Source organism: Polistes canadensis, unplaced genomic scaffold, assembly GCF_001313835.1.
Source record: "Polistes canadensis isolate GaletaPanama2010 unplaced genomic scaffold, ASM131383v1 scaffold_39, whole genome shotgun sequence".
Taxonomy (NCBI): domain Eukaryota; kingdom Metazoa; phylum Arthropoda; class Insecta; order Hymenoptera; family Vespidae; genus Polistes; species Polistes canadensis.
Window position 1 is genome coordinate 376871 of NW_014569586.1, and position 20888 is coordinate 397758.

The 20888-nt window shown below is 36.9% G+C and overlaps 1 protein-coding gene across 1 annotated transcript in view; it reads left to right on the plus strand.

Moving 5' to 3' along the window:
• The window catches only part of LOC106784703 (cytoplasmic polyadenylation element-binding protein 2), a gene marked incomplete in the record, with an annotated part of 125109 nt that overhangs the window by 5064 nt on the left and 99157 nt on the right, over positions 1-20888 (plus strand). Inside the window, 1 exon segment of the mRNA XM_014744520.1 lies at positions 9034-9145. Within this exon segment, the coding sequence (XP_014600006.1) occupies positions 9034-9145 (112 nt within the window).

Consider the following 20888-nt stretch of genomic DNA (forward strand, 5'->3'; position numbering starts at 1 on the left):
ATGCGCTGCCGACTATGCGCGTGCGCCTTTCCACATAAACGCATAAAAACATACGTACAAATAGAAATTTAACGTAAATGAGAAAGAACGGAAATATCGTAATCGGGAGTATTGTTATTAGAAACTTGGTTCTTGTTTGCTGATCATGTTGAAATTTATATACTTTCTTTTATTGAAATACTCAATTTTTATATTGTTCTTATTTAAATATAATATAAATTTACAATTACTTCTCTTGATATCGATACAAAATGTAGGGATATTTATAAACGATGATATAAACATAATAATTTAATAATCTCTCTCTCTCTCTCTCTCGATTTATTATTTAAATATTTATTGTGTTAAATTATTTTCTTACTTAAAAGACTAACGTGTATCGTTAATGGTATTAAAAAGTAATCGATATGTTTGCTTGTTATTTTTTTTCCTACGGACACGAATCTAATCGGGATGCAACGTGGATGATGGTTGAAAATACTTATCGGTATTTCCCGGCCTATAATCCCACATTTTTTTTTTCCTTTTATGATTCGATATCTTGTCCTAGATTTTAGGACGTATTAAAAGAGCCTTGTCCTAGTTTCAGTTAAGTTTTCGTCAGGAAGAATGTGGAAAGCTTTTTATGCGACACATTAAATGTGAGACACGAGATACGAAAAGGGTGTTTGTTTTATCAAGGTTACGCACCTGCGTAATACACATATGTACACATATGTGTTTATGTATGCGTGTATATTGGTATATATGTACATGTACATATGTTATAATTTAGGGTGTTATTATCAATGCAAGATGGAACGAGACGTTAGAACGATTTACTACGTGTCTCTAATTTTCCCATATTCGTAGGCCTCCAGCGCATGATTGATCTGACATAATATCAACTATAATCACATGCTAGTTGCTTAAACGCCTTCGGGGAGAGATAATACATTGGGCGAGAATAACTGATGCGTTGGTAAACTAAATGAGGAAAATAGATAAGCGAACGTTAACTCGTAATATTACTTCCACGAGCTTGATCAATGTTATTTTATTTTTCCCCATTTTTTTTTTTTTTATTTTTTCTTCGTTTGTTTTTTAGCTCAGTAGGCGTTAACTCATGCCAGATATACCATAGATTATTTTTTCTCGCTTTTGAGAGAACAAAATTATAATTCGATCTAAGATCAACAATTACAGTAAGTTAGATGTGTGTGTGTGCGTGTGCAGTTTATTATTATATTTGTAAAAACATTTCGGCGTACGTTTGCCAGACCAAAAATAATCTTTCATTAGAAAAATTTGTCTTTGGATGATAAATTTCAAATTATTCTGTCGACAAAATTGGGTCATTGTAATTACGAACGTTAAGGTTTTTTTTTTTGTAGCCAGGATTTTTATCGCAATCAATTTATCAGCAAAGCAAAAAGCTTTCATTTCTTTTCATTATTATTACAATGAAGACAATAACGCGACCTTTTCGTATCGTTACCATGCAGATTTGATTCAATTTTTTTTCTAGCTAGAGATCGACACGATAAATCATTTAGCAAGGGAACGTGACGAAATTTATTGATGCCATATTTTCTATATGCAAATAGTTGTGAACAAACATTTACGTGTATCATGCGTTACGTTAATTTCATTAAGGAAGATGTTAATTGCGTCGTGTCAATTAATAATAATTTGTCCTTGGGTACGAATAACCTAATATCGATATCGTTTATCAGCCTGGATAAGACGTTTTTTTTTTCTTTTTTTCCATTTATATTGTAATTTGTTTTCCTAGTTTCTTCTCTTCTTGATTAATTTCGATTATTCGATTTTTTTAAATTTTAATATCTCTGATAGAAATATTCATATACATATATGTACTTTTTTTAATAAATGAATGTTTAAATCCTATTCTCCTATTAATTTATTTTATTTTCTATTTTGTTTTTTCTAATTAAATGAAATGCGGTCACGTAAGTACGCGAGCGGAAAGTTTCAGGGAACAATTCTCTAATATTATAATTTTTAATATTATTTCATGTCAACGGTGACCTTATAACGCAATATAGGCTAAATGTTAAATAGATTGTTCGAAATCATATCGCGCTCTATTAAAAAAAAATAATCTACAGAGGAAGACGTATAGCATATAAAAAAATAATCGAAGCTATACTTATATGTATATTACATAAAAAAAGAAAAAGAAAAGAAAAAAAAAATAAAATGTATATACGTGACTACGAATGTGTTAGTTATCGATCGGTTTGTCTTGGATTTTACTAGAAAAAACTTATCTGAAAATAAGAGTAGGCATTTGAAATTAGAAAAACAAAAAGTAGAATTCCATAGAGAATCTTACAGTAGGTCCCAAGTGATTAGCCCGATTTTAAGGTCCGCCCTATTTGAATTCGAGAGTGCGCCGGTGCGAAGTGACCCGGTACGAGGTTTATAGGTCAGCACTCCGCTTTCGTGTGATATAGATTTTTCGCGCTGAGCTTCCGTACGAAGTAGCGAACTTAGCCAAGGATTCTTTCGAATTAACACGAATATAATTTTTTTTTCTTTTTAATTCTCCTATTATAGATTTTTATTCTGCGACATTTTAGTATCGTTCTTTGGAATGCCACCATGTTAACGAACAATTTCAAATTCTTATCTTGCGATATCGTTGTCGCATACTCTACGTTATAACGAATATATAGGTCACGCATATCATCGTAAATTAAAATAATTGTTAAAATAAAATGAAACAAGACGGGCTAATGTTTATAGTAACTTTTATGATGCTTTTCTTACGACAACGTGTGTCATTTTGCGAGAATGACTTTTGATGCTAGTAAAACCTTGACTAATGATACTTAACGATACACTTTTTTATTATGTTACTTTTTTTATTTTGATTAATGATACTCTTATTATAAGGACATTCTTGATTACTCTTCGTTAATTGTATTTTGGTGTTCCGTTCGAAAGAGATAAATCGTAGTGCTCGTGAAAATGTTATATTTAGATGTCAATAAAATAAGTTTTATAGTTTTTATATGAACGTATAAAACATTATGTTGTGTTTGTTAACAACTTTGTTAGCTTTTTTTGTCTGTGTTAAGGTTCTACGTTATTTTTGAATGTAACCCTGACAACAATACGAAAATTCGCACGAATTTTTGAATAAAAACATTTCATAGAGATACATCATGATGCTCGTTGACAAATTATATTTACATTTTGATTAATTAGGTCAAATAGATTAAACACGGTGTTGCATTTATTATCATTTATCGATCATGAAACAAAATCTAGTTACTTTAAAAATGATATCTAAACGGAAAACTTCAAATGCGCATGAGAAAAACTTTCTCGAGGTTAAATATTCGATATAATTAGATAAACAATATGTTGATAATGGAATCAAATTGTTTAACCAAGTTTCCTGTCTAATTGTAAAGCTCGAAATAGGGTTCCTTAATGTATGCTTCCTCACGTAGGTTTATACAATTAAACGCAATTACAGGTACGCTATCATCTGCAGTATAGAAGCAAGTAGGGCGACGCTAGCGCCACTGTTTTCCGCATTCTCCATCCTTCTGCCGCCATCGTCCTCCTATGCCGTAGCAGTGTTACCACCCTGTACGTTTAGCTGCACCACCCCTTTCTCTCTTCTGTCAACTCGAAGTGTCCTACTCTATCGATAGAGCCAAACTCAAAGAGTGAGAAAGACAGAAATGGTAGGAGAAGGAGAGGGAGAGAAAGAAAGAGTGTGAGAGAGAGAGAGAAAGAGAGAGGTGACCTACTTTGCGCTAGCTGACTGGAATCGTTTCTTTCGTACACGCCTAGGGATCCAGGCTACGCTATGTCTGCCCTGTATACTCTTCTTCCACACCCTTCCCTCGTTCTATCGGTGATCTTCACTCCGGCAATACCGCATCGACCCCTCGGGTCAGCAGATTTCTTCCACGAGAAGGGAAGGGAGAAAGGCAGACCCGGGGCTATCTATAAATCTTACGCGAAGGAAATCAGCCTTCCAGAGCACAATTTTATCGACCTACGATGACGCGGTTCTTTTTCGAGAAATTTTATCGTCCCTCTTCTTCGTTTTCGATCCGATAAAAATTATATTCTACAACTTTCTTCCTCTCTCTCTCTCTCTCTCTCTCTCTCTCCCACCCCTTCTCTTTCTGCTTTTATCTTTATCTTAATATATTCATACGATTGATGTGGTTTTTATTCTTCTGTTTTTTTTTTTTTTCAAATATAAAAGCCGACACAATTACCGATATAATCACGTATGGAATGTAACCATTAACATGAATTTATGCTAATAGTTAAAGGGAAGTGCGAATTGGAAGGAAGTTGCATTCCAGTATTGTTGGTGACTCTTCAGAATTCTTCTTCCGAGTTTCTTATTCCGTTTCTTTTCGTCTTGTTTATTTCACTTCTTCCAACTTTAGCTCTCTCCCTATCTCTCTCTCTCTCTCTCTTTCCACACATATACGTATTCATCCTTGTCACCACTAGTAGTATTCTCTCCAACATAATAATTATTGTTCCTGTACGGAGTCTAATGGACGTATCATGGGAGTCGCGGCGAAAGCGCGCACACCTAGTAAAGCACCTGGCACCTCGTGCAAGTTCAATACACGTACGTGTTTGGGCGCTTGGATGCATGCGTGCGTGTGCGCATTCTCTATTCTGAGATATAGTTGGGCTTTGAGAGGTGAACTCGTATTCCTCACAGGTGTCTGTATATACATATATATAATAGATATGTGTAGGCTAGATTGTGCGTCAGACGAGACATGGTGTGAGAAAAAAAAAAGAGGACTCGTCGAGTACAAAAACGTATGTAGAACAAGGGAGAGAAGATAGACGACACACAAGAACAACCATGTCTAGACCGACGAAGATGTGGAAGTGAGAGAGAGAGAGAGAGAGAGAGAGAGAGAGAGAGAGAAAAAAAGTTCTCTGTAACTTCCGCTACTCTTGTCTTCTCTTTGCGACACCCCCTAGTCTTGGCCCCTTGAAACTGCTTCCTTCCACGTAATTACGACGCAAGTCGTCGAATTAGAAGAGTCTAGATCTTGGAAAAACGAAATAAAAAAATATCTTTTTCAGCAGTTCGTTATCTCGTGAAATGCATTTGTACCATACATCTGTCTAGTCAGTTTCTTTTTTTTTTATTTTGTTCTTTCTGGTTTCTCGTTGTATTTTTTCTTTTTCTTTTCAATTAAAAATAAAAGAAGGGATAAGTGGTGCACAGGGTCGCGTAAGTACGAGTGTACGAGTCTGAAGTGTTTTTCTTCGTTACTTTTTCCATATCACCCAATTTTCAACTATACGTTGGTATTTTATTTTCTCGTGCATTTTCCCTACTATCATCATTCTGCCGTAGTATAAAACTTGCGCATTGGATGACTCCAGTATTAGGAGTTGGAAGTTACGTTGACGACGATAACGTTTAAAGTTGTGGTAGTAGAAGTAGTAATAGTATTGACTTTGATGGTAGTGTGTTGGTGATTGTGGTTGATGGTAATCAACAGTGGTCAAGAGAGTTGTTGGTCAAGGTTCATGACTAGCAATTGGTATTGAGAAATCGATAATATACATATATATATAAGAGAGTTGGGTGTATATTTATTAATATGTAATATGTAATGAAGAATATGTGTTTGCACGAGATTTCATTTAATGACATACTACAAACAGAATGAAGGGTTCGAAATAATGAGAAAAAAAGAAAAAGGAAGAATGAGAGAAAGAGAAGAGGGGAAAAGAGAAGAGGGGAAAGAGAAGGATGGGTGAAGCAACAAGAAGCCAATGGTATGGCTCGTGTAAGTGGAACAACTTCTGACCTTTATACCGCGGATAAACAAACGAGGAAAGAGGGCAGCACTTGCAACGCAGCACCGGCGTTGGCCCCAAAATAGTAGGACGGTCGATAAGGGTAGTAAATTGAAATTATTCCCTTCTACCTTTTGTACTTGAATGCATAATAGAGGAAACTAAATAAGAACGGAGGAGAGCTGGATGGACGAGTAAAAGGGAGAAAAATAGAATAAAAAGAAGAAGAAGAAAAAAAAAAAAAGAAGAAAATCGAAAGCAAAAAGATATAGAAGGATATGGAGAAAGAAAATAAGTGGGGCAAGAAAATGTGCCGATAGTATTCGTGGGAACGAATCTGGTGGTCATGGATAAACATGAAATAAAGATAAACGAAAGGATGGAAGGAAGAGGAGAAAAATAAAGGGAAGAAGAAACAGAGAAGGACCGAGATATCTTGATAGGGGTGGTAAAATAAGGGGTGGAGCGGTCAGACTAGCTACTAGAGTAGTGGGGAGAGAGGAAGGACGGTACTGGGTTGGAGGCTGCACAGAGATTGCTGTCGACGCCCTGCTGCTGCTGCTGCTGCTTTTGCTTCCTGGTTTCCCTATATTGATTTTCCACGGTGCTGTGCAAGGGTATGAGAGAATAAGCGCTACATGGTGTGCGGCTATGAGTTTGATAGAGACGGATAATACGCACGAATGAACGCGCGAGCGCAACCGGCAGTGTGTGAGTTTTCCTTGATGAGTGGGTAGGTATTAGAGCTGTGTGTACACGAGCGCGCGTGCTTGTATACATACTTCCAGTAGGAAAGAAGGGGAAGTGGGTTGGAACCGAGCTAGAACGTCCGTGGCTTTGCTGGAAAGAAGAAGTGGGAGTGATTCGCTAAGGGTAGGGGTATAGTCGGTCCTAGGAGTAGGGAATAAGAGGGTTCGTTCAGTGGTAGAAAGCGAGAAAAGGAGAGGGTAGAAGTTAGAAAAGCTTCGGTATTGGTATATATGTGTATTGGAGAAAAAGAGAGAAGGGATGAACAAGCGTGTGGTCTGGGGGTTGCAGGTAGCTCGAAAGAAACGAGAAAAGAGTCGGTGGAAAAGGTGGCCCCACCTTTTGCACCTCCGCCCGTACCCAGTGAAGAGAGATGGGCCGATTATTTGACGTCGAACCTTCAGGAATGTGCTTTCTATTTTTTGTGCCCGCTTCTTCCGGTAAATAATCCAATTTCCCATATTGTTCTACTTTCCTATGACTTTTTTTCTTCTATTGACCCACCTGGCTGACCAAGTAAATGTCACGGTCATTTTGCACAGAAAGAAACGTCCGAATTCTTTGAAGTGTAAATAAATGAAATGAAAATATTACGAGGAAAACGTATTGAAATGAAATATTTTGTACAATCTATCATTCAAGTTTTAAGCATCAAAATATTTTGACGAAAAAACCTTTTGAAATTCGATCATCATTTCAATGATATTCAATAGACGTGATATTTACTACTTGTACATATGTAGGAAGATCACCAAGACGAAGTAGTAAAATCATTTATGCTCAGACAGGCGGACGGCTATGCACGATGAGGAAAATAGAAGAACTGGAATGATAGGAGAAGTAAACACAGCTGCGATATTTTTATATGTCAAGGAGTATTTCTTTTTTACCATCCCATCATCCATGCTCTTATTTGCTTTTATCTTTTGTTCCTTTTTCTCAATTGGTCAGTGTCAAAGAATACGGGCAAGCATTTTTTGGTAGCTCGTTTAGCAAGCTCCTGCCTGTGCTTATAACTCGTAAGACCCTCTTTTTCTCTCTTCTTTTTTTTTTTTTCACGACGCGACTGTACGAAGAGGTAGGGTGAGAAGCGGGTGGCGAACTTCCGACGAAAGGAGTGGTACTTTAGGAACCGCTAAAAGTACCGAGAACACGATCACCCCTTTCTCCTCGATGCCGAATCGTTGAAACAGTATTGAAGATGCTTGTGTGTGAATACTAAAGTGCTTTTCGAATACTTTTTTTGTACGTTTTAATCTCTCAAAAGGTTTTACACGTATTGTCTTGTATTTAGTTGTTGTTCTCATTGTTTTACGGTTTATTGTTAGTTCCTTAGACGACACGTTTCAAGCACTTATATATATATATACACACAAGTATCATCATACGTGTACGAATGTAGCCATTTTAACATCACAGAAACTTATTGGTTTACGTACAAATGAGATCTTTTTTATTGAAGTCCTATCAGTGAAATACTAGTAAAGAATTGTGAAATGTATCGATAGGAGGAAGAAGAAAAAGGGAAATAATCTATGAAAATAGAACAAAAACATCAAATTAATTATCATAGAATTTTGTTATATGTAGAAATGAATTAGGTTTCATAAATAAATATTAAATTTGTTTTAAAAATGGGGTACCGAACTTTGATCATAATTATCGTTTGTAATCGTCTAGTTAAGTTTTATCAGTAAAAACAGTGGCGACGTGTTTCGCGAATAAAGGAAAGGAAAAACTTGGGTGTAGAATAAAGAGAGATGAAGGGGAAAGAGACTTTTCAATGCTTCCTTGCATTAACTGCACTCCGCTTCGTCGAAAGTGGTCTATTACGAACTCTCTTTTCTCTTTTTTCACATCCTACACCCTCTTTCTGTTTCACCTTGCGCTGGCTCTGTCTTCTTTCAGGTTACTCTCGCCGCCACCATCGCCATCACCACCACCACCACCATCACCATCACTGCTACCGTCAGCTAGCTTTCTTTTTTCTTTTTTCTTTTGCTTTTTTACTTTCTTTCTTTCTTTCTTTCTTTCCTCGTCTTTTCTGTTTCTTTCCTCTGCTGTCTGCGAGACGGCCATTCTGTCTGTTCGCTCGGCGGACTCTAAAAGTCTTTTCTTGACCAGAGGAGCTCATTTCGATTAAGGATAATAGCGAGTGCCATGAAAGGACCGAGATTTCAGGGTGCCTCTGGCTAGCAAAGTGTGGGCTAACTTATACGAGCTGTTTCTTCTTAAGAAGCATCTCTATCTTGCGATGAAAAGTGGTTTTATGGTGGATCATTTTTTTTTTCTCATTTTTCTTTTTCTATTCTCTTTTCTTTTTTTTTTCTTTTTTTCATTTTTTCATTTTATTTTTCATATTATTCTCTACACTGAAATTTCACGTTGATACAAAAAAAAAAAATAACACACGAATATTTATTTACTTTTTAAGGGAAGGTATTGTTGAACGGAATGAATTGCTTTCAGGATCGCATGACAGCCAATGGAAATTCACCGTTGGACAGTATGCGAACATTGGAACATTACTTGAACGACATCATGCGAGCTGGTGCTGCGGATACTCCCGAACATCTCAAAGGTGAGTCCTAATAAATCTTTCGAGATTCTAATTAGGCAAAAAAACATTGGGAACATATCGATAATCGTATAAAGTGCGATTTATCACACTAGAGGTATAGATACTGGGGAATCTCAATATTGGAATGCGAAGAATCTCTCAAATTCTTGCTGTACGGTTAGAATCCACTCGTTCGTTGACTCGTACACGCTTTGGTATGGATTAAGAATTCGATGAAGGGTTTGCCAGAAATGCGTGCGCGCAACCATTATACTACAATTTTCTCTATTTCTTTCTTTGCGAGATGCTTCAAGCAATTTCTCACTTAAGTATGACAGTAGAGTTACTTCGGAGCTTCTTAAAAGGATTCCCACGAGTGGTAGAAGCTCCTGTTACACGCAAACAATATGTTGGTCCGATAGTTTGCAGTAACATTCGACGAGTTAGGTGTTTCTATAAGTGTTTAATGTTTCCGTGGTACTTCGGTAGCCAATTTTGTTATCCCAAACAAATTAGAGTTGCAGTATTGGTGAATTTACAATGATCTAATGTTTCACTTAGACGATTATCGGAGAATTCTAGCTGATTGTAAGCGAACAGGGATAGAAAGAGAAAGAGAGAGAGAGAGAGAGATAGATGGAGGAAAAGATTACTTCTAAGAGAATCTACGACATGCAACTCTGGCAATAGCGTCGACAGGTTGGTCGAGCCAGTTAACTATGCGTGCTAGAGCAAGTCGGAGGAGTACTTAAACTTCCGTCAGTCCTCTCGACACCCTCCACTCGAGGCGACTCTACTCGCTCCATGTCCGGACACCATGAACAACGATTCTATGTGACTACTATACATAGACATTCTGCTTGGGCATAGAAGCAATGAAAGATACAGAGAAGAGGAGTAACCGGAGGAGGGTGGTTGGTTGTAGGACGATACGCGTCTCGTCAGTGCTTTTCCTCCCTTCTCTCTCACTTTCCTTTTTGCGTCTACACAGTCTGTCTGGGAGTCCAGGCAACCCTCAGACAAGCATTCTCGCGCCTACAGTCAAGGGCAAGGGTGCCATCGCCAAGGCTCTCCTTCGTCGTCGTCGTCGTCGTCGTCGTCGTCGTCGTCACCGTCGTCGTTGACGTCGTCGTTGGTATGGTTGTCGTAGGGTTTCGTTGTAAACGACAACGTTGACTACGAGGAAGGGGAGAAATTCCCAGTACAAAATCACGGATTCTTTCAACCTTCCGGGAGCTGAAACTTCAAACGAACTTCACCGGCCTCGAAAGAGAACCGAAAAGAAAGAACAAAGCAGCTTGCGTTCTATCGCGATTGCGAAAAAACATTAAGCCAATATCGTATGCATATTGTCTCTCCCTATATTAACGTTTTCTTATTATACTTTTAATGAAAATATGATAGTTTATAAAATGATGAGAGATACGATGGGTTTTTTGTTTTGTTTTGTTTCATTCTATCCAACAGTAGATATTCCATACTTGTGTTAACGTTAAAGTGTATAATTCGATTAATTTGCAAAAAATGTAGAGATCTTACGCGAAATAATTAACAATAAGCATTTTTAGGAAGAAAAGTGTATATGAAATGAATTTTAATTGATGTTTTATGAAATAACTTGGTAAAATATGAATCACGAGAAACGTATGTGAGATTGAATTAAATCTGTCTTTAAAGTCTGCTTTATTTTCTTTCTACAACAATTATTATTTAACGATTTATTAACGGATATTTCACGTTTTAACGGTAACACTTGCTTCTCTCGTTCATTCATTAAAAAAGTGAAAATGTTATCGTCCATTGTATCGTCCGGCTTTATAAAACCAACTTATTATTCAGCAATATCCTCCTCGTTACCCCTGATGCCAAAGTGCTATGGCTTTCTGTCCACGGAAGAAGAAGAGAAAGGTGACACCAAGGCAGACCGGCGCCTATATTGTATCACGTAATTATTATCTTCCAAGAGCCTGAAAATGTCCGTGCCAAGACGGTTCTTTTCTACTTAATGCAAGTCGACGCGTTCACGGTTCTTCCTTCTGTCCGCAATTAAAATCTGATGGTCGATCGGGATAACAACAGCACAGAGAATAACAATCCGTTGGTCGAGTACGTTGTCTTCGTCTTCGTCTTCGTCGTCGTGATGGTGGTGGTGGTTGCCCTTCTGCTGCCTTCTGAAACTCAAAGACTTTCCCAAGTGGAGACTCAAATCCGCGACGAAGTAGAATGAAAAGTAGACAGACCGACAGATAGATAGACATGAACAGAGAAAGAGAATTCTTCAAGAGCCTGCAAATAGGTTGGGTGATTCTTTCTTGCGAAAGACAGACGGACAGACTGCCGAGTTAACGGACTATTATTTTTCCGGATCTAAAGCAGTTGGATCCGTGCCATACTTGTAATATTCTTCCACCTTCTATCCGCAATTAAAACCTACCGAAGCTACCGCGAAAGTAATGGGGTTTCGATGTCTTCGTTAATTCATGCTTTGCTTTCTCTCTCTCTCTCATTCTCTATCTCTCTTACTCGCAGATCCTCTGAAACCACCAAGCCAGCAGACGTTCTCATTGAGTGACAACGCACCGTGGCAAATAATTTTCCGCGCAACGCCGAGCTTTTTGTATTCTACTAACAATAGGGAGAGATTAAATTTTGTGAAATTTTTTCTTCTTTTTTTGAAGAAGGAGAAAGAGAGAAAATTTTTTATCAGAGAGGATTTCATTTTTTAATCCTAATATTTGTCTTCAACGTGTACGATAATATTTGTGAATTTTGTATCTAATAGAATTTATCGATGTTATTATCATAGTCATATTTAATTGTTAATTTCGTATTTTAATCCGAATGAACATTCAAGAACGTTCCATTGAGTGTTGAAGAATCAGGATATTCAGTGATGCGCAAAGAGTCTAGCAGAAGTGTGTATAACTCAAACCAGGTACGATGGTCTTTATTCTAGAACAAAAAGCTCTCTAGAAGCATTGTAAGGCTCCGCTGAGTGGGCGTACTTTCTACGACGCCATCTTGGGAAGTGTCAGCACGACACTTTAAACTGCAATAGTAGGTCAAGTCTTAGAAAATCACGCTGTAACCTCGGCTAGTTCGTTCTTTCAAACTCTTCTCTCTCTCTCTCTCTCTCTCTCTCTTTCTCTATCTTTCTGTCTGTCTCTCTCTCTCTTTCTGTCTCTTTCTCTCTCTTTACAAAAGATGTAAACTCTTGTTCCAGTGACTTTGTAATAGAATTTTCAAGAATCAACGTTCGACTTCGAATATCGAGTTTCCAATTTTTGTAGACGAATTCACTTGAATATTTTTTGTTTTTTTGCCGTGTTCTTTTAGTGATCCAGGTTAATTGTCTGTAAAGAATAGATATCGATCGTCCGAGTTCTCTTCTTCTCTTTCTCGCTTATATAGAATTATTTGAATCACAGTCACCTATATCCGCGCTTCACCTACCATCGTTTATAAATAACTCAACATTCCCGAAGGTAGGTGAACTATATATTAAGTGATTTACGTCATCCTCAGACTCTCATAAATCTTTTTCACACGCAAGGACTACGAATAAGACCGTGGACAGTAAGCACATGCGAGAACTCGTTTTGGTGACCAATATCGGTTAGCTTAAAATCACGAAAAGCACGTTTCCAAGTGGCCATTTTTAGATCCATTGAGATCACTCGAGGTTGCAATCAAGTACGTTAAAAACGACGACATTAAAACGCGGAAAAGCTGCCAAGTAGTTTACGGGCTCTCTAACATTTTGTAAAGGTGAAAACACCGATGAAATTTACTTTAATAATTGTTTTACTATTGCAGGAAAAAATTGGATTTTGTTAACGAACGATAAATCATTTTCTAACAATTAAAAATATTATATTTTCGATTAAGACCGTTATCACATTAGTATTATAAAACAATATTTAACACATTTATATGTGTAGATATAAGTTTTCTTAAAGTAAAGTACATTAAACGTCCTTGAATATTTTACGATACGTCGTCGTCTGACCTATATTATGACAACGCCTGTCATATAATTGGTTACGCGGTCGTGGCTGCCAGGTGGGGTGGTTTTATGCTACTTTCGAGACATCTAGGGTTTCATCCGATCGCACATTACGTTGCTCTAACTTTCTCGAATACCTTTTTATCTTGTTTCCTATTAAAAAAAAAAAAAAGAAAAGAAGTGTAACTTTTGCTTGAAACCATTTATATATTTAAATACTTAAACCCGTCCGAAAGAAAATTGGATCGATTCTAACGGATCGAATTATAATCCACCCTCTTTTTGAAAATTTAAGGATCCGTCTGAAAACGTAAGTAAGATAAGGGTGACTATTAAATCAGAAAAGATCCTTCCCAGCCGGAAGATGACTAGACTATGCAACATTTTCTGATCCTGTTCAATTCCTTTCCGACGAAGGGTTTACTATGGTTCCGACTTCCGATGGTCGAACGAAATCACGGATTGGGGTCGCCGTTTTCATCAGAGAGTAGTGCCGTACTGGTTACGAGGTGGCGCCATCCAGATACGAAATTGCCTGAGATTATACTAGAACTCGTGGATATAGCCGTTATCGATCGTAGTCGATAGGGACGGGGGAAGGGGGGGGGAAGGGAGCTTTCTCGATGAAGAAAAAGTAGGTAAGAAGTAAAGAAAGAAGGAAGAAGAAAGAATAGTTAAGGTAGGTGGTAGGTAGGGTTGGACTCTTTTGAAACATGGGCAAAGGTAACCTTTTCGAGGTACCTTATTACATAACCCTTTCTAGATCGCCATGACGACCCTTTGGATCCTCGTTATCTTTCTTCTTTTCTTGGACGTCCTTCGATATAAGCGAGATGGAAACCCTCTAAGGTTCCTTTTGTGTCCGGCGTTAGCTAGCGCTCGTAAAACAGAGTTATCGGACTTATTTCAAAGACACGTTACTATTCCGGAAGAATGGGCTCTTGGAATTCGATAAATATAATCGATTTTTGAGCACAACTTTATCCACCTCTTGCTAAGAATACTTTCGACTTTTTTTTCTCCTGTTACTCTTTTTACCGGTATATATATATATACTATACTCTTGCGATTTTTCAGATCAGTCGAATTTTCTCTTTCTCTTTTTCTATTCACGATCGATATCGTATCTTTTTTCTCCTACCAACGCTTTAACCATCAGGGATAAGATATTTATACGTTCAACCTTCATTATTTTTATACGCATTAGGTTTATTTGTTTGTAGAAAAGAAAATAGATCTTACGTTTAGAAATTTTCTTTAACCTGTTTAAGACGTATAAAGTATTCGATATTCGATTTAATTGGCTCTTATCTCGTTAGGTGTTATTACGTCGTTGTCGCGTGTTTTTATCAGTCGTTACCTCTATCCTTCTTCTCTCCTCTATCTCTATATCTCGCTCTCTCTCTTTCTCTTACTTTTAGATATTTTCTTATCAACGGTTTATACCGAATTTAGATTCAAGTGTGTCTATCTGAAAAGAGACTACTTCCGTCTGGCCACGTTAAAACGTATTCTCATTTTTCTACAATCTTGTATCTCGTATTTTACTTAAATGCAAACACCCTAGAGATTTTCAAGTCACAGAGTCAAACAGATAGACAGACAGACATATATCTGTTATCTATACGTTTTTACCAAGATCCTTATCGTTCCTTTCTAACATACTAGGATGGAAACACAAGGAAGGAAGATACGATATTGCAATAAAGTGTAACAGCCCTTCGGCTACGTCTTACCTTGGATAGAAGAACATTAGATTTCGTGAAACGTGTATCTATATTCTATTCCCGACAGGAGTAAATATAAGAGGACCTTATTTTTCCAATCAAATTCATAGTTTCCCGCTGTCCCCCCTTACCGAAATGTTGGTAAGTCACGTCTCCATCTATCGGCGTGGCACATCGCCATATTATCGCCGATCTTTCAAACTACACCTGTAGATGAAACACAAACGGTGCTGCCATCCAGAGGCTACCTGAATAAGATCGAACGTTCTATTATAATGCGCAGGTGCCGTAGATCGCGATAATATTAGTCGAATTTCTATATACGTTTCGTGTTAGGTTTACCATTCCTCTTTCCTCTTAAACGTTTAACGAATTGGCAAGATTTGTCGATCGTTTGTGTTTTCGAAACGCAAAAAGACACGCGTTTCGTAAGACGAATAATTTTCTCTCTCTCTTTCTTTCTCTCGGCAAACCAGTTGGAATAGTTTTACGATTCGTCGCAAAAAGCATTCTGTGTTGATCGTCCTAACGAGAATTCGTTTCCAGGAGCTTGCAACGAGGCTTCTTTATCTTTATTGTTAACTTCTTTCTTTCTTTCTTTCTTTTCCTTTTTTTTTTGTTGTTTCTTCAAGGCCAAACGTAAAAAGAAAAACAGGGGGATAAATTAACGTTCGAAACATGTCGCGTTAAGTTTTCTTTTACGATCATTCGAAAAAAGAAAAAGAAGAAAACACTCACGCTTGTTTTCTTGACCATAGTCAAATTATAAATAAACATTTGTCAGCATCTAAAGATACCCTTTTGTGTCCATGTCCCGTGCCATTAGTGGACGTATATTTAAGCCGCTATGTAAGCTCGTCGTTGCACAAAACAAAGCTCCGCAAATATCCTGAGGGACAAAGGCTTGCGCTAAAGAGTAAAAAGGGTAGGAAAAAAAGGGCGACGGTAGGAAGAGGTAAAAGAGGAAAGAATGAAAAAAAAAAACCAAAAAAAAAAAAAAAAAAAAAAACAAAAAAAAAAACAAAAAAAAACAACAACAAAAAACGGGAAAAATAAAAAATGAAATAAAAGAAAAAAGAAAAAAAGAGAAAGAGAAGAAAATAACAAGAGATTAGGAGAGTAAGAGGTAGAGGAATAGGATGGCCAGACGAACGGACGCCTGCCTGCCTGGCCAACACTATTGCCAAAACACTGAACAATCCTTTTTCTTCTGACCTTGGGTTTGGAAGCTTTTCAAGGTCACGCCATTCATCAGTATTAATATTGCACTACGTTTTAACATTCAAGGATTCTTTTTTCACGATTTCCACTTGTTTTTATAACTCTTATTTCAACGTCCACTCAATCACTGTTGTTCCACATTCAATTGTTTAAATCGATCGATTAGATTTTACTCGTGTTTACGTTTTCGTATAATGAATACAATTTTTTTTATAAAATTTTCTTCAACGATCATCTTCGAAACGTTCGGCAAATATGAGAGTACGAATTCGCGAATTTATTTTATTCGGTTCCCGAATCAATTACAATCTCGGGTCAAACTACCGGGCGAAAGTCACCGATCTAGCCAGCCCCTGTCCCCTCATTTTTATCCTCCTCCTCCTCTTTCAGCCCCCATAAACAAGCGAAGAGTTTCTCGAGCCGTATCTTCGAACGACCGCAAGATTTCTTTCCGTGCTCCCACAAGAAAACCGCAAAAAAAAACTGAACGATCTCTCGTTTTCTCTCTCTCTCTCTCTCTCTCTTTCTTTCTTTATTTCCTTTTTCCATTTTAGGTGGTATTCACGAACCGGTGAAACACGGATAAGTTGTTCAGTTTATTTCATTCCTATGGGGAAAAATTTCCTTCGATGCTTTAAAGTCTACGCCTTTGCGGTTTGACATTTGTAAATCTTTCTAACGTCTTCCTCTCACTCGGATTCTCATTCCAATCCTTGTTCTGGAGAAAGAGCAAGAGTTGTTTTTTTTTTCTTTTTTTTTTCTTTTTAACTTCCATCGAAATAATAATATTTTGTTTGATTTTTGTTAAAAGAATCCCAATGTCGAAAGAAAACAATAGTATGGAAACGTATCCTGTATATTGCGGTAAAGTATCCCTGGGAGCCTCAAAAGGATAAGTTGAAAGATGTTATGGTATTGCATTTCCTGGTTCATAGTTCATCTTAGCCGTAGCTAACGTTCGAGACCTATTAATATCGTGTAACCACTAAAATTCTCGCGTCGAGCACTTCTCGCTGAGGGTATTATATTCGAACGGGTAATCCTTCTAACGTTTCCGTCGGCGGGTAATGGCTTTCGTGAGAACGTTTGTAATCGATTGCTTTGCTGAATCGATCGAAAAGAAAAAGAGAAACGTTGGGAATTTCTATTATTTGTGAAATCGATTGCAGAAAAGTAGAAACGTAGAAAGGAAGGAAGGAAGGAAGGAAGGAAAGAATGAAGAACAATAAGAGAGAGAGAGAGAGAGAGTAAGAAGAAAGCTTTTTAGACGTTTTTTAAAAACGATATCAAAATCCTAGGGAATTTTTTTATTTTCTTAATTTCATTTCTTTCGCAAATACAGCGACTCTTGAAGTGGTCGATTAGGTCCCAACGAATGATGGAAACAAAAAGAGAAAAAAAAAAGAGAGGGAGAAAGAGAGAGAGAAAGGGAGAGAAACTTTCGATTGACAAGCACGGAAGCTGCGAACACTCTGTTGATTAATTGGCATTTAATCGTTCGATTATCGTAGATGCGGGACAGACGTTCTGCCGCAAGCCTCGGTGCAGCAGTCAATTCATTAGGGAAATTAATAAGCAGTCGCTTCGTCCTCTTCGTCGTCGTTGTAGTTGTAGTCATAGTAATAGTTGGTATGGTGCATTTGCAATTAGCTTCTTTCCCCAGGCAGTCTCCAGGCCGGAGACCATTAACGAGAATACCCCCTCGAACTCGAGAATCGATCTCTTCTACTTGCATACCCGTAGCCAATCGGGGGAGGGATAAGACAGGACGAGGTGAAAGAATTCGAAGCTACGAGTTACGATTAAGATGGATGAATTTAGTTTGAATCTCGCTAATTAATTAGAGATTTTCAACGATTTCTGTCTTTCCTCGATAGAATCTTTTTGTCTAATAAAATTTCTTCTCTATCTCTATCTCTATCTCTTTCTCTCTCTTCGAATTGGCAGCAGGTGCGAATAAAAGCAAGAACTTGGTAAATTCATTAAAAACCTTTTTTTCAATCATTTCCTTTTCCCTTTTTTTCTTTCAAACAAATCCAAAGTCTGCTTTGGAAAGATTGTATTTTTTGATTAACAACGAGTACGCGATATATATAATACTTAGGTTAGTCTATCTTTTGAATTTGAGCATGATTTTTTTTTCAATCGAACGTAATATGCTTACAAAAAAAAAATATATATATCCATAGATACGTTTCGCGTTCGTTTCGTTAACGCGTTCCCTAATTATCTCTTATTTCGCTCTTGGAAAATCATCCCTACCTTTAACCTTTTCATTCGTGATCGATTGGGAACCTTTTTCACTAAAACCAGACGGAAAGCAACCGATCGAAGCATAAACGGAAATGAAAGACTCGGTCTTCCTCGTTCGATCGTAGGGCCAATTAACCGTTCCTTTATCGTCAATCTTTTTCGTCCTTCACTCACCTCGCTATTCCTCGTTTCACCTTTCTGCTTTTACACCCGACAAATCCACTCCATCCTTATCCGCCGGGGTGGTTCACAACACTAATACTACCACCACCACCACTATCTTTTTCTTTCACTTTTATTCGAGTTTTTTTTTGTTGAACGTGAGCAAGTGTTGTTGCTTTCTCTCTCTCTCTCTTTTGTTTTTTCTCTCTTTCTCTTGAATTTTTTCTTTTATATCGTACCATTCCACCTGAATTTATCTCCGACGCCTTTAATTGTATTTTCTTCTTTTCCTCCCCATAACTATCCATCTTTTCATTTCTTTTTTGACGATTCTAACTCCCCCCCCCTTCCCTCCTTTTCCTCCTCGCTCTCTATCTCTCTCTTTTTCTTCCTGTCTCCGTTGGCAACAACTTCGTGACTATTTCTCCTCATTTCCTTCAAACTACTCCCGGTCTTCCGAAACTTTTATTACGTTTATATCGAATTATGCTCTTACCTTTGCTCGACTTACCTTCTTATTACGAAAATAATTCGTTATCACGCGATCCTTATCACAATCAACACTATTGCGATCAAAAAATTATTTTTTTCTATGTTTCGAAATAAATTGTTTCAAATAATGTACATTTTTTCATATCAGTATTAAAAAAAGTTATATAAAGCTGATTGATTATTTGGAATATACCATATACCATGAATTATTGTCATTCTCAAATATTTCCATATGTCCAATGGACAATTTTTATCTTACTCATATATTTTGTTTTCCATTTTTTAAATTACATCTCATTAATATTTGATCGAATCATTATCCTTTATTTCACATAAACTATTTGACAATTCTTCACACGTATTTGTATCTATCATGAATGATCCTACGGGGGAACATTTTTCTATTTCAACCACTCCCATTTTCATTCTCACTTCAGAGTGAAAAATTCTCTATAAATCTTTAAATCTCCAATCTGTTATTGTAACTATAGTTTTGAAATTCGTTTTATTTTTTGTATTCTTTAGAAAGGGAAGGGAGGAAATATCGAAGGGGAAATGTTTTACCAATCGAAAACGACGGAATATTTTTGATATTGATGAAAACACACTTATACGATAAAATGTTAAAAAAAAAAAAAAAAAAAAAAAAAAAAAAAAAAAAAAAAACAAAAAAAAAAAAAACTTAAAGAACAAATCGTAGGTGGCATCAGTTAGTATATAAGTATAAGTATTCCATAAATACAAAGAAAGAAATAGAAATATAAAGATAATACGATCGAAGTCTAACTCATAAATGATGCAAAACACATTTAACATTTTATCAAAGAGTAGAGAGGAAAACTCTTCGGCACTTTAAGGAGAAAAAGAAAATAGAAAATATCTCACAGAGGTGGAGAAAAGTTGGCAGGAAGAGAGAAAGAAAGAAAGAAATAAAGAGAAAGAGAGAGAGAGAGAGAGAGATAAGAAAAGACGATTCATTCGAACGAGGTCAGCACGATGAAAGTATGAGAATGAAAAAAAGAGAGAAAGAGAGAGAGAGAGAGAGAGAGATGGGAAGGAATGATCGAGACTATGCCGTAGGGTGATTTTGTTGGACCGGAGGGCTCATCAATCACCACTCGTGCAATCCCCCACTATTTTCACCATCCTTATCTCTATCTCTCTCTTTCTTTATCTTCCTTTCTCTTTCTATCTTTCATAGACCAGATCCATCAGCAACGTCATTTGCGCGTGCCTAGGGGGTGGATCAAACATTTTAACTCGAGTGCATTGCTCCTTCACTTCGATTCCTATTTTTCATCCCTTTCTATCTAACATTTTCCATTCGTTGTGCTACTTTAAGACCGTTTATCGATGCCGAAGTCATATCGACTCTATAGGAATGGCCGGCCACCCTCCAACACGGAACGAAAGTTTCTAAGTCTCAAGAGAAATTAACCTCGAGTTAAACCATACAAATTCGTATTCTTGGTTCTAAAAAAAAAAAGGCAAGTTGGTGATGTTGCTTTTGCTGCTTCTTTTACATTTTGTTTAACGCACGTTACGTAAAGAGGAAATGATTTTCATCGGTGGGCTTTCTTTAAAAGAAAGGAGAAAGGGCGCAGGGTTGAGAGTTGAAGTAAAACAAAACAATGATTTCATTTCGCATTGTATAATTCGTTTATTTGTTTGAAAGGAAATTCAATTAAAACTCAACGTAATGATTTTATTATAACAATCTAATTTGTTATGCATATGCAAATGATATAGTTGATTTGGTAATTTAAAAAAAAATAAAAAAAAAAATAAAAATAAAAATATAAGAAACAAATATATAAGTCTCAAAGGGAGTTATAGACGGTTAATAAATCTTATGAACAATTAATTTGAACTAGTTGTACGTTTCGTCCCTTACTGGGGACTT